Source organism: Drosophila biarmipes, chromosome 2L (genome assembly GCF_025231255.1).
Source record: "Drosophila biarmipes strain raj3 chromosome 2L, RU_DBia_V1.1, whole genome shotgun sequence".
Classification (NCBI taxonomy): domain Eukaryota; kingdom Metazoa; phylum Arthropoda; class Insecta; order Diptera; family Drosophilidae; genus Drosophila; species Drosophila biarmipes.
In genome coordinates, this window is record NC_066612.1 from 10,860,650 (window position 1) to 10,887,445 (window position 26,796).

At 40.2% G+C, this 26,796-nt stretch overlaps 1 protein-coding gene across 6 annotated transcripts in view; it reads right to left on the minus strand.

Moving 5' to 3' along the window:
* Nucleotides 1-67: 67 nt before the first annotated feature.
* LOC108032581 (disintegrin and metalloproteinase domain-containing protein 10) overlaps nucleotides 68-26,796 on the minus strand; it is an 89,104-nt gene continuing 62,375 nt past the window's right edge. For 4 of the 6 annotated variants that reach the window (XR_006368275.2, XR_007763585.1, XR_001768625.3 and 1 more), the window contains exons 6-13: nucleotides 8,823-9,334; nucleotides 6,109-6,255; nucleotides 5,508-5,668; nucleotides 5,212-5,446; nucleotides 4,096-5,142; nucleotides 3,460-4,036; nucleotides 2,856-3,295; nucleotides 2,104-2,245 (exon numbers count right to left, since the gene is read on the minus strand). Coding sequence is in view for 2 of the 6 variants with exons in the window: in XM_017106485.3 (XP_016961974.1) it covers nucleotides 2,037-2,245; nucleotides 3,460-4,036; nucleotides 4,096-5,142; nucleotides 5,212-5,446; nucleotides 5,508-5,668; nucleotides 6,109-6,255; nucleotides 8,823-9,334 (2,888 nt within the window). In the remaining 4 variants the exon portion in view is untranslated. Of the gene's footprint in view, nucleotides 2,246-2,855; nucleotides 3,296-3,459; nucleotides 4,037-4,095; nucleotides 5,143-5,211; nucleotides 5,447-5,507; nucleotides 5,669-6,108; nucleotides 6,256-8,822; nucleotides 9,335-26,796 lie in introns of all 6 variants that reach the window. The other 2 variants (XM_017106485.3, XM_017106486.3) reach the window with 2 other exon arrangements.

A 26,796-nucleotide genomic window follows, 5' to 3' on the forward strand; every position in this document is an offset into this window, starting at 1 on the left:
TAACGTTTTCTTGGGGGTGCTATTCCATCTGAAGCATAAAATTATCATAGAAATAAGAACACAATGATTTATTTTATAAAATAGTAGGTTTTCTTGTTTTTATTATCCTTTTTTCATATTCATTCATTCTTTTTTAAGACATTTTTTTCATAATCATAATTAATTAGTTTACTTAAAGTCAATTAATTAATTCTTTATTTATTTTAATTAAATTAATAGTTAAATGTTTTTTGTTTTTGTTCTTTGTTTGCTATGTTGTTTGAGAAAAAACGAAAGCATAGTTTTGCTTTGTTCGCTTTGAGTTATGTTTCGTTTCGTTTCTTTGCATTTTTCACTTTTCAATTTGAATTGAATACATACTTCATATATCAATTTATGTAATTTAATTATTTTGTAAACTTATTTTGCCTTTTCTGTATATGCAATTCAATTTTAATTTATTCCTTACAGTGTAATTTAGTATTTATATTTATATATATTTTATAAAGTTTATTTACAAGAGTTTGAAGATGTTCTTTTACGAAGAGAGTTGCAGAATATCGAAGTAAAGCTACCACAGAACACGGGATTAAAACACATTAATCAGCACATTACTCGGTCTGAGAAGCACAGAAACGACATAATTTTAAAACCAAGCTGAGAAGACTCTATGGTAAACTATTCAAAATTTGGATATCAGGAGTTGAACACAAGGATTCCAACGAAATAATCAAGTAGCTTCCATCCTATTAATGTCTTTTCTTGGAGCAGTGCATCAGTCGGGACTCCGTGAGTTGCACGATTCATCTTTGAGCATGCAAATTCGAAACACGCAGACAAAAACAAAAAACATAAACTAGTAACCTATGAGACTACAACAAAGTAAATTACAAGCAAACGCATACTCGTATTTGCATGACTTACGCACTATCAGATACGTACATAAAATAAAATTTCAATGTTGGCAGATATACACGTACATGATAGATAACATTAAACATAATCAGTGGTGGTCTTGCTACCAGATTGCTAAAACGTAAAGCTTTAAACCTAATACTAATAAAAATTGACAATAGAAAATTGTACCTAAGATAGTAAAAATACATGAAATATAAAAATTAGTTACTTCGTTTGCCCTTCTTTCTGCACAAGGAAAGTGTATACGGAAAACAATCAAAGCGGTTTTCGAAAGTCGTACAGAAAAATGCGTTTAGCAACAAATTAAAAAGATTGGATTGTTTCCACCATTATTATTTAGTCTCGCATTTTCATTTAATATTTATGGTTTTTATACTTTTTGGTTTTCATGGTTGTTTGCTAGTTTTTACAAATGCAATTTTGACGGCTTTAAATAAACATTTAGCCTTCGGTACAGATAAATACAATTTAAATGCTTTGTTGTTTCCGTTCTTCTTGTTGATGAAGCTTAATTAACTCGCACTGTTTTTATTTATTTAATTTTTTTGTACAAAACTCATTTTCGTGACTTGAGTGCGTAATTAATTTCGTATTCATGCCTAGCGCTTAGAAATCTCACCGACACATAGAATGTTTTTCTCATACAATTAAACCTTAGTTTTTCATTTCATGTATAATATTTGTTTGTTGTGGCTGCTGCTATTTAATATTGGAGTATGCATAATAAATATACACATACAAATGTATATTTTTACCTCTCGCTGTTATATGTATTATGCATGTTGCCGTTTTTAATTATTTATATTAATCATAATTTGCATTCGTATTTTTCATTTCAATTATTTAATCAAAAATATCATTCACTTTCAGCTTTTTCTGTATTACGAAATTTGTCTCATTTTTTTGTAGTTTTTTCTTTCTGGCGGTTTTTCCTTGTGGCATACAAACATTGTTTAAATAAAAATAATTAGCATAAAAATTACATTTACATTTAATTTGAGTTCATTTGATTTATGTTGTTTTTGCTTTTGTTGCTGTTTGGGCTGTGTTGTTTGATGTGGTTGTTGTTGGCGCTGTTGCTGCTGCTTGATTCGCTTTGCCTTTGGCCTTTTATGGCGCTCCGTTGCACCTTTTGGCTGTCAAACCTTGCTATTGTTGGGCGCCCGGGTGGTGGATTCATATTGGCCCCGCCCCAAGGCCGCATAGGCATCGGCATAGGCGTGCTGCTGCGGCTCCAATTGCTGTTGCAGCTGATGTTGCTGTTGCTGCAGATGATGTTGCTGCTGCTGTTGCTCGTGCAACGATGTCGGCCGACTATAGCTTACTTGTAGCGGTGGCGGCGCGACGCCTAAGAAGGAACACAAGATAAACATTAATATTATTTAGTCGATGATTAAATAAAATTTGACAATATAATTAGTTGAGTTAGTATTTTCTGGATACATTAAAATTGTAAGCATTTTATAAAATGATTTATTCTTGTTAAAATTATTTAAAAATTTTAGAGTGTTTTCACCCTATAGACTTTGAATCATTGAGTGTAAATATTTATTATTCATGTTTGAGAACTTTGTATCGATCGACAAACAGATTTCAAAATTAGTTATTTGAGTAATTCTTCTTGTATACGAAAAACAAAAGGAACCGTATTCCTGATTTAAAAATACCAAAAATTAAAGATATTATAAAATGCTTTTCAGTGTCATAATAATTACAACAACTAGATTTAAAAGATTAATAAGGTGTTAATTATACAATTAAAATGCACATGCAAAAACAGAACAACAACAATACAAAAACATTATCCATAACTAAACGGAAAAGGGACATTGGGAAAATTAGAGGAAATCGAATACACATGCCAAGTGGAAAGGGAAACCATTAACAGGGAAAAAAATACATCCAAAAATTAAAAAGGGTCACAAACCAAGAGAGGAGCAAAATCACAAAGGTCATACCAATTGCTTCGGCTAAATGATATATCATTTTAATCGATTTTTTTCTTGTGTTTTGGTGGTGGTGGATGGGAGGCAACAACTCATGGATCGATGACTAGCAGCGGGCGTTTTAGATTTGGTTTTTTGTTGGGGATTCGGGGTCTGTCTTTCAGTGTTTCTGTATGGCAATGTGATGTGGATCCACTCCTAATAAACGATATTGCGGCGCACTGGCTTCACGTTGGCCTTCTCCTTGCTGCTGCTGCGACTGCTGTTGGCCTGCTGCGACTTTAGCGACTTTGAGTCTTTGGCTTTGTCACTTTTACCGCTCTTGCTCTTACTACTACTGCCCGCCCCCGATCCCGACCCACTGCCGGCTGCCGCTGTGGATGAGTTGGTGGTTGTGGTGTTGGAGGTGTTGTTGGTACGTGATGATCGGGACTTATTGCGTGGTGGTAGTTCTGAATTTTTGTAGCGTTTCGCAAACGAAAAGAAAAACGTCAAATTAAATTTTGTGGAAAAAACACAAGGGGGAAATGGGGTGAGAAAACGAGGAGCGTATCTAGGGCAACACTACCAGCTCACTCTAAATGTTTTTCTTTGAGAGGAGAACTGGGACACACACCTTTAGGCGTGTAGAACGCTTGTTGCGGTTGTTGCTGAGGCGAAATTGCCGGTTGCTGAAGCTGTAGTTGTTGTTGTTGTTGATGCTGTTGCAATTGCTGCTGTACATTTGGCGGCGGCAATGGCAGCGGCAGCTGGGCCCTGGCCACCACACCGCCGCTGCTAATGGCCGCCTGGACACCACCACCAATGGAACCCGGTATCGCCTGCTCGGCTCCATACCCGCCATGCGATCGCGACGCTCCGCTGTTGGCTCCACTTCCGCCCGCCGTCGCCTGTGGTCGCCCACTGCTGGTGGATCGAGGGCCTCGTCCATCGCTCCTTCTCGCCTGATTCGCCGCCGAGTTGCGACTCGAATGGCTGCCGCCGGTGGGCAGTGGAACGATGGAGTGCCCTCCCTGATGCCGATCCCAGTCATGCGGATGCGACTGGTGATGCGATCGGGACCCACCGTGTCGACCTCCTCCTCCTCCTCCTCCTCCTCCTCCACCGCCGCTGCTGCGGGAATAGTGCTGCGCCTCATGGGCTGGCGGAGGTATGCTTCGAGGACCTGCTCCTCGCTGATTGGGATGACGTTGCTGAAATAAATCAGTAAATATTATATTTCTAGCAACATAAAGGTACTTCGAAACCCTACCATTCGTCGCAACGTATTCATGGGAGCTCTCAAAGTTTCGCTGATGCGACGAGCTCGCCGTTTCTTTGGATTGGAACTGGGTGTGTGAACGGCGCAGCATTTGATAAACGATCCCATGACCACGATGAAGGCCACCCCCATGAGAACCACCAGATACCAGTTATCCACGATCCACTCGGCCACCGTCTGCAAGGTCTTCCGATTGAGCAGCAAATTCTTCAGCCGCACCAGTGGCCCATCGGCGTCCACAGCTCTACACTTGAGGAACACATCGCAGTAGCCCTGGAAGTTGTCGCAGGGCGAACCTGGCTGCAGACTAATGCCACCCTTTTGGATATTATATTTATCCGCAAACTCGCTGGTGCTGCGACAAGTGGAGGTGTCATTGCCATCCTGACAGGCCAAGTCGCACAGCTTGCGCTTATTCACATGCGGCAGTGTGGTCGAGGTGAGGAAACACTTGGTCATGTTCCAAAGCAGACATGGCGAACCACTGCATTCACCGCGTATGCACAGTGCGGTTCCATTGTTACACATGGTCTTGTCATCCCGATGACGTGGCTCCGGACACTCGGCGGTCGTTCCGTTGCAGGTGCTCGACCAGCTGCACTCCGTCTCCTCCTTGCACTTCTGGTGGTAGCTAGTGGGCACAAAGGTGCAGGAGTTGGACAGGCAGCAAGGACCCTGCGAGGGCGAGCACTGCGTCTTGGCACGGCGGGTACAGCCTTTGGCACTGGAGTTCAGCGACTGGTCGTACTCGCTGATCAGACGCGGATAGCAACACTTGTCCTTGCACTCGTCCTCATTGAAGCCGCAGTCGCACTCCTCGCCGGACTCCACGATCTTGTTGCCGCAGAAGGCTCCCTCCGAGGCCTTGAAGCAGTCCCGCTTCGAGTTGCCCACCAGCACATCGAGAACGTTCGAGATGTTCCTGATGGAGCAGGGTGAGAACTTCGAGTTGTTTGGACTATCACCGGAGGTGGCACTGGCAAACATTATATAATTGCCATTGAGGCCGCCGGGGCGACACTCCTGCGGATAATCGTGCTGGAAAAAGTAAAATATAAAATAGTAAGTTCACAGGTCAAAAATGTATGAGCACTTTTAAAAACCTACAGGTGATCCAAAATTATGACCTATTTCGTGGGCCAGGGTTAGCTGCGACACCTTCGGTGGTACTCTGTTGTTGTAGTTAACGAAGGTGATGATGCCCGTGTTAAGGGATCGCTTGGTGCTCTGATATTGTCCGCCCACAGTTTCGGTATAAGTCTTGTATTTCTCGCAAATGCCGCCAGAGGCTCCCGACGCACTCGCCACCCAGGCCAGGCCCAAGGTACCGCCAGTGAAATCTCTGTAAGAAAAATATATTTAATAAGGGGATATTCTTAGTTAAAGGTAAAACAATAACTAACCTGTAGGTAAATACATAGGCCAAGCAAAAGTCCGAGTGATCTTCCAGGGAGTGGAGATTCAAAAAGTTCGAGACATCCATATGCTCATTGCAAAAGGCATTGTGTGGTCCATTGTAGGAATTGCGACAGGCGGAATCGTCATCGATCTTAATGCGTTGCACCTAAAAATTATATAAAATATATAATCGTTATTTATTGATAATCATTTTTATTATTAAGTCTTGAATAAATGTTTTAACACAACTGGTATTAAAGCTCAACTTTCTGTTTTTTAGGGTTTTATATTTTGCCATGAGAAAGTATGAATAAATGTCCACATTTTGCAGGAATAATATTTTATAATTGCGGCCCAATTAGCGCAATCAATTAGTCGCGGCTGACAGGGGGGTGTGTAATCTGGGGGCCCAAATCGAGCTTTAATACACACTCCACTAGAGTCCCGTCCACGCATGGTTAAAACCAGCTACCAATGTCCGGCTGTGGTCAGCGACTCTGTGGGGCGGGTCCTGGCCGCTTTGTCCTTATCGCATCATCATTGTTTGTCCGCGAGGGATCCCTGCTGTGCCAGTGCGTGTGTGTGTGTGGGCGGCTGTGTACTCACCTCAAAGCGTATGTTGCGATGCTCGGTGCGTCCGTCGAACTTTGTGTTGCGGTAAATGTAATTAACGGCCGTCACGTGATGTGCAATCAGCGATGTGATTTCCTCGCGCGTTTTCTCGTCCACCTCGTACTTGCGCCCGCGATCATGCTGCAAACAAAAGAGGAACAGTGAAAAGGTGTTGACTAATAATTAACGCTTTTTTCTATAGGAGACAGCCCTGGAAACATGAATGCCCCATCCTATTAGTCCATCAAAACTAACCAAAAATTTTAAGTTATTTTCAGTGGGCGACAACCCTGGAAATAGTGATTTCCCTATAATACTTCCCATTAGCCAAACAAAACTTACCTAAAAATTACAGCTATTTTTAAAAGTCAACAACCATGGAAATTTAAATTCACTACAATATTATATATCTTTTCCTATTAGTCAATCAAAGCTAACCTTAAACTTTACGTTTTTTTCAGTAAGCAACAACCCTGGAAAGTTGAACAGTATAATCTTTGGATATAAAATTAGTTAAGACGGAAATTATGGCTATTTTGTTGATTTAAATATTTTTACGTTCATTTTAATTAGATTTTATGAAGCTCTCACATAAACAAATCTGAGTTTTGAAAAATAAACTAAATTTAAAAAACCCTCGAAGGTTTGAAAAAATTTTGTTAACCGAGAAGGTAAACTGATTTAATTAACGTAAAACCACTTGTATTTTCGGGGGGCTGGGGCTATAAAAATCTCAAAACCGCAGTGCGTTGGAGAGCGGAAATGCGCCTGACATCTGTGTAAACGGGTCCGTTGCCCCTCCCACCCGCGTCAGACAAACAAAAAGGACCACTCCAAACGCCCCTTTCATCCGGAGCTCATCCAATCCAATCCATGCCAACAACTCCCACCCAACAAACGCTCTCCAAATATATTTGTATAAAAATGCAAATTCAGCTAAGCCCGTCGAATATTTCAGCTGAAGTTTATAAGGTTTTATGCGCACTCCCCAAACATCCGGGGATCCCGGCATCAGTCTTCCACCGATTTTGGCTCAAAAATCAAAATGCTGCGGGGCGCAAGAGACAGAAACAAAGGATAGCGAAAAGGGATGTAAAACTACAGAAGCCGAAGTTGATATACTCTTGAAAGTGTTAGAAAACACTGTATTAACCCATTTGTAATGTATAAAAACTCAATTTTTTATCATTATAAAATCTTTAAAAATCATCAGTCGGGACATGATATAGAGTAAAAAACATTTTATTTTAAGAAATCAAGGAACTTATTCCTTAAGATACAAACGTCTTATAAAAATGGGAATACCCTTTGCAGGGATTTAAAAAAGCGCGACATTACGAGAGAAACGGAGGAAGAGCGAGCGAAACAAATGCGCGAATTATGCAAAACTCATTGCAAATAAACACACGTGAGACCGGAGAAAGCCAGCAGGAGAAAGAGAGAGGAGAAAGTAAAGACAAGGACGAGGGCGGAAACGGAAATAAGGCTGGCACTCTGGTGACGAGGATGTTGACGTCGACATCATCTCGCGTACAATGCGAAAAAATGAACGTAAACATAAAAGTGTGGCAAGAGAATGGATCTAAATGTGTGGGGGGATTATGTGGAAGCTACCTATATATAGTGGGTGGTGGAGCACGGTTGCGGGCCATAACGGTTGATTGCATACGCTCTACGAGCCGAAGGAGGTCAGCTGATTGGATGATTGCTAAGCTCTGCAGATGCCCCGAAAAGTAGGCAATTCTGCGGCTTGCGACAAAAGGGTTCGCTGAGTTTATGGAGCGTGAAAATTCGCTGAATAAGTAGGTAAACAAATTCATGATTGTACAAAACAGTTGTATAAAATGTTTTTTTTTTAGAAGAAGCTACCTTCACAGCATCATTTCTTTGAAGTTATAAAAGTTTTTTATGAATGTGATCAAATAAATAAGATGTGAAGAAAAACCAATTTTAATTGGACCCCCAACTATCTGGCAGCTAAAATGTTTTGATTTTTTTATTCACAATTTCCAAAATGTATTTCACAAATTTTTACGAACCATTGAACCATGACGCCCCTGACAACAGAAGCTTACAATGATGGTGTAGGGCACCAGACAATTTTTGTTTATCCATATCTTTCAAAATGGAAAGTACGCACAAAAAAAACCTATACAACTACGTTGTCTACGTGCCCCCCAACATTTCCATCCCAAATACTTCGGTCCTCCTTTGTTTTATGTGCACTTCACTTTCATGAGAAGCCTGTTGGCTCGTAAAAATTGCAAAATTGATGATTTTTTCCCGTATTTTACTCCTCTTTTTTAATTTGGCCCACGTGCTTCTGTGTTGTCAACATCACAGACAGCACTTTAAAGTCGTTTTATGCAACATATACTAGGAAACTAAAGCTCGCATTAATTGAAAGAAGTTATAAAACGTTGCAATTTATTTATATTCAGTGTAAAAATGTGTCATACTATTGGGGACGACCCACATATCAGCAGGAACTTGAAGAGCTTTTAAAATCATTTTAGGTGTCTAAAATTATGCAGTGAATATAAGATAATTTTGTTTCTGAACAAATTTACAGTTTAACATATATTATTGCATACTTTTAGATATGGAAAATTGAACCCTATAACCCCATATTGTATTTTTTTACTTTTAAAAGGGAGATTTAAATTAGTTTTAAAAGATTATTAAAATATACTTCAACAAATACTTACGTCAGCAATGCCCTCGCGTATATGGCGCCAAATCAGTGGGTCCGTTTGAATGTAGAGCGAGCAGGTATTCTTGTTGTCCTCGCGACCGCGTCCAGCTCCGCCGGATGAGCCCCCTGACCCACCTCCATTGTCGGAGGCTCGACGGACGCGCTCGTGGACGAGCTGATGCCAGTCGGCCACGTTGGCGGATGAGCCCAGGCGACGTCCGGTGGCAGGATCGTAGAACGCGCCCTCGGCGAAGTTCGCCTCTTTCGTGTACTTCTGATGGGGGTACTTGAAATCCTCATCGCCACTGATGTACTTCTTGGGCGGATGGGGCTGCGGATGGGGCTGCGGATGGTGCTGCTGTTGCTGCTGCTGCTGCTGTGGGGCGGACTTTTTGTGCAGCTGCTTCCGGTGGAGCTTTTGGTAGTCCTTTGACATGGGCTCCGGCAGCTCTTCGACGGCTGAATTTTGTATGTTCTCCATCCACTCGGAGACCTCATCCGTGATGCCACAGCCGGCCACGTGACCTGCAAAGGAAGAACAAAAGCCAAGCATGAATGAGGGAAGTAAGTTGGTTTGGAATAATACAAAAAAAAGGGAAGCTGGAATGAGGAATGTTAATTTGCTGATGCAGTCCGGCATTTGGATCTCCTTCCCGTTCCTACAAAATTCATTGGCGAAATTATTTATGACCCACCAAGTGAAAGCCACAAAAATGTAATTAAAACATCCCAGCGCAGATGGGAAATAAAAAATTTTAATGCAAATGCCAAAGTCAAATGTTTAAGTCAGTAAAGGCTGTAAATGAAACAAAGTGAAGCTTTGAAAAATGGCTGTGGAAATTCGAAAGGATGTGCATTCTTCCTCTCTGGCGCCTGCTGCACTTTAAAAGCGTATCAACAATTATATTTACAGCTTTTGCCAGGAACTCCTGGCGGAGCATTGTCTTGGCCAGAGCGGAAACTGTTAATAGCCGCTAGCCGGTAATGAAAATTTATTGTTTTATTGTTTGGGGGCAGCGAGAGAAACGCGGTCTGCAGTTGCTGCCTTTTATCCACAGTCCGAGGACGCGTTTTGCACGCGATTCGTTCACGTTTTTACCCCTCATCGCGATTGTCAACATAAAATAAACCAAAAACCCAAAAGAAGGGGGATTGGGATGCAACAGGGCGGAAAAGGGAATAAAGTACTGCACCACAGAGTGGTGCACATTTTTAAAAGCTGCGAGAGTTTTATGGTTCCAGCCATTTACATTCATTTCCAGCATAATCTTCTGAGTTAAGAGAGTGAACGGTCCCGAATATCTGGGGCAATGAAACGAATATTTAAGTTGAGCGAAAGATGACTTTAACCATGATATGGAGTTCTATCATAAAAGTAATTCTTTTTATGAGAGTGGTGTGGCTTTTTTATTCAATCAACTGACTGATGGAAAGAAGGGATTTATTGAATACTTTAAATGTTTTAAATTAATCATTTTTTTCCTTTAAAAGAATTTTGTATCTGCTGCCTGGACAGATAGCTTTGATAATTGCTTTCAGTTACTTTCAACGCATTTGGCAAGGGAATTCTCTTGCTGCAATATCGAAGACCCTCTGCGCATTTTATTAAACATCATTTACGCCACCCGGTTGGCTGCAATTCAAACACCTTCCCGGCATTCCACCCGGATCCTTTGAGGACCCTCTCAGCCAGCTCGAAAGTCATAACAAGGCAACAGGGCGCGGGCTCCCCACTTCGCCGGCACTCCTTTCCTGGCACTGGAATGCCGGAGATATTCATCCTGGCACCAGGACGAGCAGGACCGCTGTCCAGTCCAGTCAGCCGGCTCCCCAGCACTCCGATCCCAGTGGCAACGTTGCAGCTTTCAGAGGAGCTATAAATTTTTATTTGGCTGATGCTATTGTGTCAAATAAACGGGGGCGGCATGGAGTTACTGGGCTCTGTTGGTTCTTCGGGTTCTGTTGCTGTTGCCGTGCCATTACCATTATGCATTTGCTTATTCTGCTTCGTTTTCTTCGCGCTCGCTTTTTATTCGCCCGCTCCCAAACTGTTTGTCTTTATTACAAGCCTTTTGGCAGCGTTGTCGTTCTTCAGTGCAGAATGGCAACGTGGCCCAGCACGCGACCTACGCCAAATTTACTGCACTCGGAAAAAAAAGACATAGTTTTACTCAAATTAGATGCCATAATTCCTAAAGCCAAACATCTTGGAGGTATAATCGTAAGACAAAAAAAAAACTTCAAACAAAACGTAAAATTTAATTTAAAAATTTTAAGATAACATTTATGTAATCCCCATATTTCTCCACCAAAAATATTTAATGGGGTTAAACATTCGTTTATTTATTTTGTATTTTATTTTGAATATATATTTATATTTATATTTAAAAGGAAGGTGCAACCTGAAGTCCTTCAGCCAAAAATATTCTTATCATATTTCATTTAACATATTTAAAATGAAAAAACTGGAGACTCAACCCACACCTAAAAAACTTGAATTAAAAATCAATTCATTTAATCTATTTCTTTGAACTAAAAGTGCCTTCATCTTTATAAATCTAACACCTAAACCAGAGTAGTTCCTATATTTTTCATAAATTTTCACAAGTGCAGCGGGCTGTGGGTGCAGGTGGAATGCCGTTCCAGGAAAGCCGTGGCCATAGTCATAGGAGGGAGCCACTAAATACGTAAGCCCTCGAGAAGCCAGTAAAGCCGCAGCAGGCACAGCTTCCGCAAATGCCCCGCTCTCCTCCAGGAAGGTCCCTCCAAATCCACAGTGGCATGCAATTTGCATATCAAAGGCAGCCCCTCGAGTGTGCTGCCTGCAACATTCTACATTCTACTTCCATATATATGTAGCTACATATATATATATACTATCCCTTGCAATGTTTTATTTTGTTGCATGCCGCTCCTTACTCCAATGACCCGTTTTTATTTCATTTTGCTGCATCGCCTTCTGCTTGAATTTTCTTTTCGTTTTTCCCACTTTTAGGGCAGCCAGCTTTATTGTTGCTGCCGCTCTTATGAGTTTTCGAGTGTACGAGGCGGAGGAGGAGGGGCAGGGGTCTGAATGCATTCAATCGGTATCTGATGTTGCCAGGCAACCCCAAGATGTTGTCTGATTTTCGGTTTTTATGTCATCCTCCAGCTAGCTAGCTCGCTTTGACCGCCCATGTACTTTAGATAGCCCCCAACCCCCCACTCTAAGCCAAGCCAAAACCCAAACCCAATTCCGCCTTCAATCGCCTCCATCCCCTTTTACACCATTTCAATCAACAGCTGTTGAGTCGCCATTGCAGGCGTAATAGAGCGCGCGTCTCCAGCACATTTCATTTTTCCAATTTCTCCCCGCCACTCAGCGCCTGCTTTTTGCCCTCTGCCCTTTTTCCCACCATGCCTGGCTTCTTTGCTCCAGGAAAACTCCTTTCCCTACACACAGAGAAAATCCTCCAGATCAGGATTGGCAATCAAAAGGATTAGCTAAAGGACAACAATGCCTGCTACCCAAAAATTGCTTGTTATGCCTATGATATAAAGAAAAGTATCTTTCAGATTTACCAAACCCGTATCTGCTTAAAAATGTTGTACTTCAATTTTAAAGTTAGATGAAAGCGTTTAGGGATTTTAGGTCCATTTAATGTATTACTATAAATGGTATTTCATTATATAATTTGACATTCTCCATTTATTGCATTTAATTCCTATAAAAGTAATTTCTGGTATATATTCAAGATATATTTTTTAAGTTATCTACAGGAATCCAAGAATCAAAGCTTTACGAAAACTACCTTAATAACACTCACAATATTCTACCATTTATTTGGTATAACTTTTAAATAATTTAACTAACAATTCTTCTAGTACAAATAAATATTTTGTTTATCCTAAAATAAAAAAATATGTTCTGATAAGAAGAACATACATCACATTTTTTTTCTAAGCTATTATACAAGTTTTTGCAAGATTATAAAAGCCAAAGAAGAAAATTAAATTACAAAAAGTTCTTTAAAACAAAATCCGTAATCGCATTTGTTGTATTTCTGAGTGCACTCGACACTGGCTTCATTTGCTGTCACACATTCCTCGCAGAGCCTCTGGCACATCCTTTGGCCCCTTTTTGCCCCTCCACCGCCCCCTCTGGAGGCACTTCAATCATATTCGCTTTAGCTTTGACTGCATCGCCCAGCGACTCGTCGAGATTTCTGCACAAAGATTAAAGTGCACTTTTGTGTCATCTTTTTACTGGAGTCCAGATCGACGCTTGCACTTGTACAAGATTTCGCACTGCTTCTTCGATGTTTTACGTGTTTTTTGCCGTAGCATTTTATTTTATTTTATTTGTATTATTTCTTCCTTGTGGCCTTTTTTCTTGTTGCGCCAATTGAACAAAAGCCACGCGCGCGCTCGCCCGACTTATGAATTTTACAACTTCCGTTGCCTTCAGTCGAGCTCAGGGCAGCTTGGGTTTTGTCGTCCTGGCAGCCTTACAAAAAAAATAGCAGGGAAATAAAGAAGGCTTTGAGTAGAGTGGTAAAACTATAAGATACCCTGGGGATTGGATTTTAATAAGAACTCGCAACTTTTATTAAATGCCAAAGTAGGGTATTATTCTGGATTTTCATCCTATACATTTTTTTTATGTTGATTTTATCTTCTAAATGCAAAATGTATTTTTTAATTTTACTAGAAATTTTGGTTATTAACCTGATTATTAAATTTTTTTATAAGACAATTTTCCAACAATTTTTTTACAGCTATTATATTAAAGTTGTTTTTATGCTCTTTAATACGGCAAGGTTTTGGTCAATATAATTATTTTTTAATTAAAAAAATAACAGAAATTCTATAATTTTTCGAATCTATGCATTCTTTTTAACTTTAGCTAAATCAATAGGAATCTATAAGGATAAAAAATGCCTAAAATCCTTTTACTAAAGGGTATGGAAAAAAGATGGAGCAAGAAAAATGTAGCTGGAGTCGGAACTGGAGACAAACGACGTTCAGACATGCAAGCGGCTTTCGTGGCCGGGCTCTTGCCCCAACTTCCTTTCTTGATCCTGCGTGCCACTCCCCCAACGCCCCTCCGCCCACTTTCGTCTCCCAATTACGGGCATGGTCCCATTCAAGCCACTTGTGGCCTTTGCTTTCGGTGCGAGTGTGTGCGAGATGCGCAAGCAAAAATGAAAAATAATCCCAAATTCAATTGCAAATGAAATTGAGGGCGAAAGACGCCATAAATACACACACACACACAGGCACACACAAAGAGCATTCAAGCCCACCCCCAAGGAACCCAAACTGAATCAGCACCCCAAAAGGCCATAACAGACGCTTTACACAATTTCGACGCTTTAAAAAAAAAAGGGAAAAGCCAAAAAAGCAAAAAATTTAACTGAATAAGGAACACCAAATATTTGAGGCAACAAAAGTTCATGCACACACAGAGTTGCAACCAAGAGGTTGAATACCCTTACCCTTGATGAAGTAAATGAATAAATGGGAAAATTGCATTAAATTTACAACTGTGTTTAAAGTAAGAGCATTGAAAAAAAATATTTAATATTTACCTTAAAATTTGTAAAGCGGAATTATTGTAATATTGTTAATTAAAACAAATTAAGCTTCAATTCTTCATTAAGCGACTTGTTTTTTGTAGAATAAAATTACATTTAGGGGGATTATAAAAATATTTCATATCCCGCCATTTTCCCATACTTTTATTTTAACGATTCCCCGACGAAAATCTAAAATCCAAGTGCTTTCCCCGGAAAAGCACCAAAAAATTATATAGCATACAACTGGGCGCAATAAACGCTGTGGGCCCAGATGTGGGCGTACATTAAATGGGCGTGGCATGTGCGTGTTTGCTGCCGGCGTTGCTTTTGCATTAACAAGTGAAAATCATCGCAAAATGCTCACTGCTCCTGCTTCTGCTGGGCTTTTGATGCGTGGCTGTCGGGTAGCACAATTCATACAATTTTCCCTAATTTGCTTTTATTTTGAAAATGATTTGATTACCACGTTGTTACCGTTCCCGCTGCTGTTTATTTATTTAATCATTTCTTCCTTTGTTTATTCAGTTCCCTCCCCTCATTCTCATGAGCACATTTAGTCTTAATTTGTTTACCCGACAATTGTAACGCTTTTTATATTTGCCTTAATTAAAAATGTTTTAATTTGCGCAATTGTTCGGCGATAAACGCTATGGGCAAAAGGGAGATTGGGGTGCTTTAAAGGAACTTTTTAGGCACGTTTACATTTTACTTGAATTAATTTCGCAGATTTCATGTCGTTGTATGGAAATCATTATTGTAATTACTCCGAAAAAGCACTAAATGATCAATTTAATATTCGCATGATAAATTTATTAGGTTTAAAATTATCGTAGAAAATTAAAGAATATTGAAAAAAGATACGATGACTATAATATTCTCGTGGTAAGTTAAAAAGTTTTAATATTCCTCCTTAAAAATTTTGTCAAATCAAAAAATTAAGAAAAGAGCGAAATAGCGTTTAAAAATTTTTCTCTAGCTAAGAGCAAGACAGCTATATGGAAACTCTCAGAAATGGAAAAAGGGAACATAATCTTGGGCTTTCGAAATTAAATTGATTTTTTAAAAGAGATCATCATAATCCATCATTTGATTTCTGTTAATAATATTTATTTCCAAATACAAAATAATATTTCATAACTTTAAAGTCCCCATTTCGATTGGCTAATGAGTTCTTAACGCTTTCAAACCTCTACCAAGTTTGACCGAGTCTTGAAGGTCCACATCCCTGACCTGCCTTCCTCCCACACCCACATGGATAACTAATGCCCTCTGCCCGTGGCGACAGCCTTGCGTTGTTGTCACACTTTGGCAGAAAAAGTGTCGCCGTCACCGTCGTCACCTGCGCTTTGGCACTTTCGCATAAAGCCACACTCGCAATGGGCAAGAAACAGATTACGCATTTTGGCCGCGTCCCTGGCAGAAGCAAAACAAAACGTCCGACAGAACGAAAGTCCGTCCGTTCCGGCGACACCCGCTGCCTTCCGCATACAAATTAGTTTTTCTGCCTCGGACTTGTGTCGTTCTTGTGGCACAAAAAAAACCTACACCACCCACACCCATTCCCGAATACGATACTCATTTCCGTGGGTTTTTCTTCTCTGCCTAACAAGAACACATTAATATTAAATACCACTGATCAAAATAGTGATACATATGCATGCGGTTTTATCACCAGATTTCTACATATGCCGGGTGACTTAGAACTTTTGTGTTTAGGCAACAGTTTGACCACAAAATAATTTATTTATATTTAGCTTAGCAAGGTTTTCTATGAGGTTTCTTTATAGGATATCTGTTGATAGTTCTTAAAAGAATTTAAATAAAATAGCGATAACAAATAAATAAATTGATTCTCATTCTTTATCTTAAACTTTCTTAGTTTGTATATATTTTTCAAACAAAAATCTTGATTGACTTGTATTGGGAAGCCCAGAAACTGTCACAATCAGCTCAAATCAAGTTATTCAGTGCAGGGCTTCCTTCCGAAAGCCAGGCGGGCAGGGCAGGCAGGTAGAAGTCTAATTGTCGCAGCTGTTAAAACCCCACTTGGCATTCGAACTCGGATTCGCATTCGCATCCGCATCTCCAATACCAATCATCCGTAACTTTGCACTCAGCCCAACTCAACTCAACTCAACTCAAGTGCCAGGAAAAGATAAACAAAATTTGTTTCTGTGCGAATGGACGTTGAAGTTGAACGACAAAAGCTTAGTTAGAAGGCAAAGCAAACGGTAGCCAAGCAATTTGTGGTCAAGTGCAAACTGAAGGCGACCGATGACAAGGACGACTACAATCATGATCGAAACGATGATGATGACGATGATGCTGATGGTGATGGTGATGTCTCCCCGAATGACTTTGGGGCAAATGAAGGGGAGAAAAAATGTTGCTAAACGACATAGCTGTGCAGCCCCTAAATGGTCTAGAAATAAGCCAAATGTACGGCCTCGTCTTTTCTGTATCGGGCACTAATTAACGACGGAATAATTTCCCCTGTCAGGCAAATGGAAAAGAGCCACAGGACTCCGGCCGGCCTGATTGCTCCTCTGTGTGGATGGGCCGGAGAAGAGGTTGGTTAGTGGCTCTCCTCCGGTTGCTTTGCCCATGGAATTAGAAAAGTTCATTCGACAGTGCAACTGTTTGGCTTTTGACCTGCTCCTTTGCCGGTGCAGCTGCTCCAGCTGCTCCAGCTGCTCCAGCTCTTATAGGCAGCGTTTTGCATGCAAGCCAGAGTGCAATATCAACAAGGCTGGGGCCAAAAACCCAGAGAAATATGTCGACTTGTCACACAGAGCACAAACTTCCACCGGGACAAGCGACTGACATTGAACACACGTGCACACAGGAGGTATAGAATGCTATAGGAGGTATTCTCGTAAAGGAGTCTCCTCTTCCCTTGAACACGAACTGGAATTTTAAGCTAAACTATGTTGGGAGCTCAGTGCCCAAGGCACTGGCACTGATAAGACAGTCGAGAATGCACAAATGGTTGGGGATATTGGAACCACCCAATCCGTAGAATGTGGCCTCCCAATATGCCCTGGGTGTGTAGAGGTGTGGGGTGAAAAAAGCGTGGAGGTGGGGCCACATCAAATTGTTGGGAATTTCCATTGCATGCAGTTCGACCATAAAATAAATGGAGAACCCTATGCGGTTGTACATATATACAAGCACCCACGCATCCACACACTTTATATATAGTTTATCCATGTAGAGACAGGTGGACAGGCTGAAGAGGGCTGCAGAAAACCGGTTAGGACATATGGAACTTATGGCCTAACTGATAGTGATTGACAAAATAGAGTGTTGTGCAAAGTCAGCCGAAAGTAACGTTATATACTGGGAGAAACAAGGTGTGTGTTTTGGATTATAACGATTTTTTAAGCTACTTGTAGAATATAAATTAAAATATTATTCATATATATAATATAAAAGGTTAACAAAGTTAGGAAGACTAATATTAAATTTATTACAGGACTTTGTTTGGCTTTTACCTACTTAAGATACCCTCTAATTTCTATTAGGATCTGCAACCTATCTTTCAAGCTTAAATTGTATCTCCCTGTACAAAATAACTGTACTAGCTTCATTTCCTCAACTGCAAACCAAAACGGAAGCAACAAATATCATCAAGCCCAATTGCATTTGTGGCCGAAAACTGGAAATATTTACTTGGCCGGTTGGGTTGGAATTTCGGCTTTCGGCACTGCCTTTGGCCAGAGGGAGACGACAGATAAGCAGAAAGGAGTTTCCTGTCCATTTGGCCAAAAGAGGCAGAGCCAGCCAAGTAAGTCGACCAGTCGAAATAAAGATGGACAGTAAAGATGGGTGGGCGGTGTACTGCGGGGAATGTGAAGTGAGAGTCTTCGTGCTGGCCCATGATAAAAGTGGTTTATGGCTGTGGTTAAGGACTGTCTATAGGTTCTCCGACGTAATCTACTGTTAAGTAGTGCATTATGCTCTTTGTCATGTTGTCCAACTTTGTTGGAGCTGATGGGTTTATGAGGTGCCGGGGCTTAACACGTTTCTCGGCTTATAAAGCATGGCTTTCCAAAAATCTTCTTGGCTAGGACTTATTTATCGCCTGACTATTAAATAGTACCTTTACCTCATCGCCTTTTTTCCTATTTTATTTAATTTAAAAAGCTATATCTTATTTTAAGCCAATATCCTATTTTGTCTGACTATAAACAAGCGTAAATACCCTGGATTTCTGTTGGACAAAGTCAAATTCACTTGGGACTCTCAGGTCAATGCGAACAATTTTGAACTTGTTTCAAATTCAATTGGAGCACTTGAGAGGCTGCTACGTTGCCGAACCACAGGGTACATGAGAACCTGTTTGTGTGTTTGGCAGCAGTTACAGTCGCCTATGACAACAGAGTTGCCGTCGCCGTTGTCGTTGTCGTTGCCATCGTCATTATCAAGTGTCTGACACCCTTCGGAAATGCCGCCCACCAATGTCCCGAAAATAACCCGTAAAGCACTTAAAAAGGACCGCATGACAGCCAGCGGGCGTCTAACAATGCCCGTCTCTGTCAGATTTTCCCATCCTATCCTGTTTTTCAGTTTTCGTTGGAGAGGTTGCCAACCATAATCGATGGTTGATGTCGCCAAAGAACTTACAGGTTGCTGGTATAAATGTGCACTTGACAAAACACAGTTTCCATTAGGTTGAAAAATCATCGATAGTAGATACTATCGATGTATTTGAGTATCGATGTACTTTCGATAGTGTCGAAATTTTTTGCACTTAGCCGAAAACTTGTCAAGAAAAGAGTCCACACCTCTGACATACTTCTTTTTTAATTGTGCTTTTCCTTAAAGTGGAAAACTTCGAAAGGCTTGGAAAAGTATACCACAATATACTACTTTATTTTTTTTAAATATACCATAAATTCGCAGAAAATATTTTTTTCTGGAACGATAATATTGTCAATTTGTCAACCATCGCTACTATCGATAGCACCATCGATTGTTTTCGCAACCCTAAGTTCCACACCATACGTAATTATTAATAATTAAGTATTTCTTAAAATCAAGATGTTCTAAATAGATTGATTGTTATAAATGAAAATATTAAAAATTAGTGTTTATATCATAGAAACTCTTTTTTTCAAGTGTATGCGTAGTGTCTTTGGAACCCCTTCCAACCGCAAATTGCACTTCAATTTAAACTTGCTGAATGAAGTGTTCATTGCCCGTTTCCCCTTCCTGTTGCCGTCCGCTTCGTCTTAGGATGCAAGGAGCCAAGGATGATGTTCTGTAGTCTCAGATTTCCCGCAACCCACAGTCTGAATATGGGGGACATGTTAATTAGAGCCTATTGAAGGCAATAACTGCATGTGGGCTGGCACTCGACTATTTGGTTATTCTGGTCCTCCGATCAAATTATATGTATATATTTTTGTCCGTATTTGTTTGCGCTGGGCTATTTGGCCCGGCACTGCCCCAAACCAATTGTCCATTTTAATTAAACTCAAACATGTGCGTATTTATAGATGTCTGTGCGTACAAACAGATTCCCCAAATGGCCCATTGAACTGACACTCGGGGCTCCCAAGGCGCTTGGTCACTAACAAATTTACGATCATATATAAATATATTCTCTCACACATACACGGACGATGCCATTCAAAGGGAAATTTAATATTTTAGCAGTTAAATTATTTGGCACTTGTAATAAAACAAACAACTTGTAGCCGCCAGCTGAACATCCTCCCAAATTGCAGTGGACAAGTGCAAAGTGTTAAAGCGCAAAACTTTCGGAAGCCGCAGAAACTGAAGAGGACCCGAAGCCCCATAATGCAGGCCTGGCCTGCTCGTCGTCCTGACCAAATGTTGTTAAATAGCACGAGCAAAATGTAAATATAAATTTTCAACACAAGATTTATGCATATTTCGGAGTTGGCTAGAGAGCAATGTCCTTGGTCAACAGGGCGGCAGATGGGCATGTGTGCTTGTGAACATTTTAAAATTGTTTAAATTTCGTCTGGTATTGCAGCTGTTGCAAGGACATCAACTGCAGGCAGTCCTGCTTCTCGGATGAAGCTTCAAGACATTGGCTGACGTTTGTCATGTTGCATATATTCACAAATATATACAAGCCCTAATTCCACATGCCCACCCCCCACTGTCTGAGTCATGTAAGCCTGGTAAAATCTATTTGGCCACATTACGCATACGCCATGTGGCCGCCTGACATTATAAACTTCTGTTTAACTCTTGATTGTGATAGTTTTTGGTTGCCATTTTTCATCCGACTGTTTACACCAGCTTGTGTTTCCAAAAACATTTTCCGAGTAATTTATTTGAAATATAAAATCAAATATATTTGCAGAATGTATTACTAAAATTGAAAAGCACCTCTAGAGCAAATAGAAAATGCTTTGGTGTAAATATTTGTATTTGCTTTTGATTTTATCTTTCAAGCGCATAAGACAAAATAAATAAACAAAGTAATTTTATTTGCTTCATTTTATAATGAGAAAGTATGGGTTACGAAGCCTGCTGAGCCATTCAAATAAGTTAAATCTTTCTTAGCATTTTAAAGAATAAATACTCCATATTAAAGGGGACAGAAATACCATTGTGTGCGACGAGCCACAACGATTAATTTAATATTTCTCAGACAGAATCACGAACGACTCACACCCCGAAACCTTGGACCTGTCCTACCCGTGGAGTCCCCCAACTCTGACGCACCTGCGTTGTGCTGCTGTCACCTGGACAGTTTGGATAAGAGTGGCAACAGCACACTGCAGCCAAACATTTGCATAAATATTTGCCAGATTCGCAGGGCGGTGAGGCCCCCACCCAAAAAACCAGAAAATGTCCCCATTTCGTTGATGACGGCGACAGATTTTAAATACATTTTGCACTCTGCACTCGGTGGTGTACGGACCACCATACCCGTCGGCAACAATTATTGGTTTGAGCGGTGTCCGCAGTCCAGGTGTCGGAGCTTCGGAGCTGTGGATACGGGCATGAGGTTACGGGCTTCGGGTTTCGGGTTATGGGGTACGGGATACGATTCATGGGAGCCCCTGACCGGATTCCCCAAAATAACGAGTTTGTGGTAAATTGAATTGTTCAACATCCACACGCCCCCCCCAGGCCAAGCCATTCCATTCCACCCCCGATTATACCATTCCATCCCGTCAATAAAATCGTTGCACCGTTTCATTTCGTCCAGATATGTTCGTATGATGCGGTTTTGCTATTGGTACCCCTTGATTTTGAAACTCTGAGTATATAAGACATTTAGTGTATATTGAAAAATATAATAATAATTGTTTAGAATTTTAAGTTCCCTAAATCGTTAGTTTTACTAACCCAAATATTTTAAACTTTCAAAAACTAATCACTAAGTATTTGTCAGTCGCCACTTAAATAAATAAAGCTGTATTCCTTGTTGCTCCCTAAAACCTTTTCCTTTGATCATTCTTCGTAACTGACGTAAGCATAAAATATTTATAAATTCGTCTGTCTACGTCTACCTGTTCAGATAAAATTGATGGATCCACAGAGTATGGCATAGAAATTATGGTGGTCATAAATTTAATTTCCATCAATTTTCTCTTTATTCGATTTGCTGTTTCATCAGTTTTTCTGGATGCTAAAAATGACTGCAAAATGTGAAAAATGGCGGTTAAAAGTGCATTTTTAGTATTGGCCTATAATTGTTCAACAAAATATTTGAGCAAAAGTCAGAAGTATAACTAGCAGCAATAAATTGTTCACAATAAAAATAATCAAACGTGTCGGTATTTTTTGATGAGATGTATGCAATGTAGTCCTTTAAAAAAGTCTACATGTCCTTGTTTCTGTCGAAAATGTCACGTTTTGCGATGACTACATTAAATGGAGTGGAAGACGCAATCCCTCATCATTTCATAGCCATATCGGACGATTATGATGACAGATTGCTTTATCGTGACATATCTGCCACAGCCACCCAATTCGCAGACATGCTGCATTTCGGCAAGGCAATCAAAGTGGCATGCAACACAAATGTGCAATCTAGTTGCAACCCCAGCCCGGAATAGCTGCTGAAAAATAAAAGCGATCTCAGATGTTGAAGTGGCACAACAACGCAATGTCATGGCTGGGAAGCTTCGTCAGGTGTGTTTTTGTTAGATGATGCGATGGGGGTGGCGGAGGTCTATGGCCAGGCCATTCCAGCTAGACAAAAAAGCCATTAAAAGCGACTTAAATGTGGCGAAATGTTTTCACGCTCACTGCTCTGAACTGCACTCGCAATAGGTTGGAAAAGCGGAAGGTTATAGCAGGTGGGAGGGCAAGGTGCGTTGGCCATGGCGCATTTTCATTTGCCCCAAAACATTTATTAAATTTTAAAATCTAATTTGAATTTTCACGCCACACAGACTGAACACGGCGACAGCAACAAAAACCCATTGGGAAAAACAACATCAAAGGGGTACGAGTTACGAAACCAAACGAAGTGTATCACAAGAAGCCGTCGCGAGGAGAAAGAGCCAGACTGGCAGACAGACGAGTTCTAAAAAAGGGAAAAGCAGGGTCCAACAAGGCGACATTATGGATAAATCCGGACCTCGAAGCTAGGAGCATGACTATGCAGAGTCGAGGGCAACAGCGTGGAAGCGAACATAACATCATGGAATTTATATTCTGTGAGACAATAAAGAGCGACTGAAGAGGGTCTTGCAACTACTTATGAAACAGTCACAAAATGGAAAGTCCTTCATAAAGCAACTAAAAAAAGAAAACATTTAATAAACCAAGTACGAAATATTTAAATATTATTTTTAGAGAATTAAATAAATAAGCATAATTAAATACATGAGCATAATATCATGGATTTTAGACTATGTGTGATAATAAAGAGCAACTGAAGAGAAACTTGCGAATACTTAGGACGTATTCAGTATCTCAAAACTCCGCTAAAAAGTATCTCGAACTATAAAACAATGTAATTATTAGGAAAATCGTAAAACTGAAGTACCATATTACTTTTTTTATCAACTAAATAAATATATATTAAAGGGAGAAGAATGAATATTGTAATTTCATAAATATACTTTATTTTGCCTCTGCTTTATATAAATGGTCTTGAAACACAGCCCTTATCAACCTTCACCAACTGACAATGAATGCAAAACCCACTTCGTGTTAAAGTTCAAAAGCACCCGGGGCATGAGATTTAACCAAACATGAAATATGAAAAGTTGGCATGTTGCATATCAGAGATTCATTATCCTTGGACAAATGTCAATTAAAAGTAAAGCGTAAAAATAATAAACACTGTGGACACTGTCATTTTTGAGGTGGTGGCTGTAGTGTGCTCATAAAAACCAGTTCGGAGTGCTCATAAAAAGTAACGCATAGTTTGGGGGAGGAGCGAGCATAAAAAGTTAGTCATGCGAGATTTTGGTTGTCGTTGTCGTTGTAGTTGTCGTTGTCGTTGTTGTCGCTGTTCTGCGTTGGTCAGCGGTCTGAAACCCCATAAAACTGCACAACTTCAATTAATTTCCACATATGGCAGTTTGGGAGGGTGCGGGCAATACACCATTCAGATGGGGCAGCGGTCAACGGCAGTAGCAGCTGACTCTGAACCCTGTTCAGTGAATTCAATTAACCGCAATTTCCATACCAGCGGAGGCCCCTTTCTCCATCAAATGCAATTGTTGTGCGGTTGGCAAACAGCAGGCAAAATAAAAACCAAATAAAAGTTTTGTGCAATACAAATTTTTATCATGTCAGCTAAAAAAGTATTAAAAAAAAGCAAAAAAAAAAACGAGGGGTGAAAAGGGCGGCAGGGCTCGCACATAACGACTCTGAAGTATGATAATAATTAAAACAGTTTTCTGAATTTTATTATGCATTGTATACAAAACACATGCGTATGCTGTTCATCTGCCAGTTTTTGCCATTGCTTCTTGTTGCCAGTTGTAATTTGTCACTTCTAATTGCACTTTCTGTGCTGTCCGTCTGTGTGCACTTGATTTTTGTTGACTTTTGCATTGTAATTATGCGGTCAGATTTGAATTGAGATTCAGCAGCAGCATTTGCAGCAGTCGATTCAACGAGCTAACGATGCAGATGACCCATTTCTGGTGAGCTGCTTTGTAATTAGCTCGTCCAGTTCAATTGTTGCCCTTTCCATGCAATAGACAGGAAACTGACTGCGATGCCTGGCTTGTTGATTTGCATGTTCGGACTCGGATTTGGATTTGGATTTAGGTTCGGATTTGATTGGTGAACATTCCACCGCCAATTAAGGGGAAGGGGTACTATTATGGTTAAATTATAAGCGTATCGCATGTGGCAGAGAGTTTCGAAAGGAAGCTGGTTAATCGGCAAATTATCCCAAAGGAAGGAGGTTAAGTGGAAGTAACTAGACATCTTGAAAATAACTATAGAACAACTGACAATGACACGTTGATTCCACACCAGTAAAAACAATTCCCTACTTTGAGTTCAAGTAATATTTCTTAATATTTAATTCATCAACATTTCAATAATAAAACTTTTACAATCAAATTTAAAATATTTATGTGCTATTTTTTCTGTTGAAAATAAACAATGTCTGAATTTTAAATTTTACCTCACAGTTTGTTATATGCACCCTGATTTTTCGTTTAATCATTTTAATATAATCATTCTATTATCCTTCTACTCCCTAAACCATTTATCACCACGGCATTCTAAATAAATACTCACCCTAGACCAACTTGACAAGTCCAAATGCAGAATAAAAGGAACTTTGTGCACTTTCCGCAGCTCCAACACACTCCCCTGGCAAATAACTGCCGACCGCAGAGTCAGAAAAATTGCTGGAGAGACTGTCGGTGACCGCGGGTTGAATGACCAACCGTAACTTAATAGAAGTTGACACATGTCGCCACGCATGCAAAATGGATTCATCCAACCGCAGCTGGCCAGGCAAATTGAAGGGGTCATCCACCCACTCCGTGGCAGCGGAGCAGACCCAGCACGACCACTGCCTCCACCGCCAGGGAGGGGAGGGCATTGTGCTAAAACGCATTTGATTTCAATATCTGTGCCCCCTTTTCAGAGCCACTTCAGCCGGCAGCGTTGCCAATTAACATGGTCGTCGCTTGGCTCCAGTGCCACAGTCTGATTTCAATCCGATTCGGTAAAAAAAAAATACAAAAATCTATAGGGTCTAGACGCAATAGTTAAGTCTTGAGACCAGCAGATACCCTGATTAGAGATTAATTTGATAGATCCTATTTTTTAGGATCATAAAATATATTAGGTAATCATTTATGGAATTTATTATTGAAAATATTTGATATTTTATAGGATTATGACATATACTTGGTTAACATTTATGGTATTTTTTTTTTAAGATCTTAGTACTTATGTCCATAAATGGAAAATATACTGAAAATAGACCTAAAGCATTTGTATTTTTCCCATTTGATTTGCTTTACTAAGGTTGTTCTTTTCCATCCCAGAGTATCTCAAAAAGTACTCAACAAAAATGCAGAGAGCGAAAAAGAAATACTTCCGGCCATGACTGTCGCATGTCAATTTGGGCACTTTTTGTGCGCTTTATCCATCGTTCCCTTATCAAAAGAACTATGGGGTGTACAACTGCTGGCGGGTGAACTTTCTTGTGCAACCTAGCATGAAATTTGTTTGTTTACAATTGCAAACTCGCTGCTTCTGTGCAGGGCGACTCCTTCCACTGCTGCCGCGGCTGTTGCCGCTATCAAATACCGGAAATTATTGTATGTTATGCCAGCGTCAACATTGCCCCGCGGCATCATCGTTATCGAAACGCGGCGTAAATCCTGTATTTATGTATTTTTGGCTGCTTATTTCATGCATCGTTGACTGATACATATTCATGACAACACAACATAGCGAGCCGCACAAGGGTGGGGAAAATTTAAATCAATTGCTCGGCCGACGAGGCCAGTTTTCATTGGAAATGTGCTTCCCAGAATCACTTAAAATTTGGGAAAACTTTCTATTTATTCGTCTTCAAGGTTCGCTGGAAACATTTAATAAACATTCATTAACATTTTTTTAATGATTTCGATTCATACCAACCCATTTTTCAAATTCCCATTTAATGGGAAATCATTTAACAAATATATATAAATTCCACACTACTCGTTACACAAAAAAGTTACATCATCTGCAAAAATGCCATTTGTTCAAAGTTTAAGCCGCCGCAACTATTACTCTTATTCGCTGAAAACCATTTTAAACAATTCAAAATTAATTGAGTTTAAAAACATCTGCGTGTCATTGACATTTATGCGCCAATGAGTTCACAGTTCGCAGCAAAAGTTAATGGGCCCAAAAGGAGTGGGCCGGCTGTTGTGCGAGAGGCATTTTTCTATAAATTTGCATAGTGTTATAGCAATAGCAAGTGCAATCAAATAGTCGTAAATAAATGTGAGCCGCATT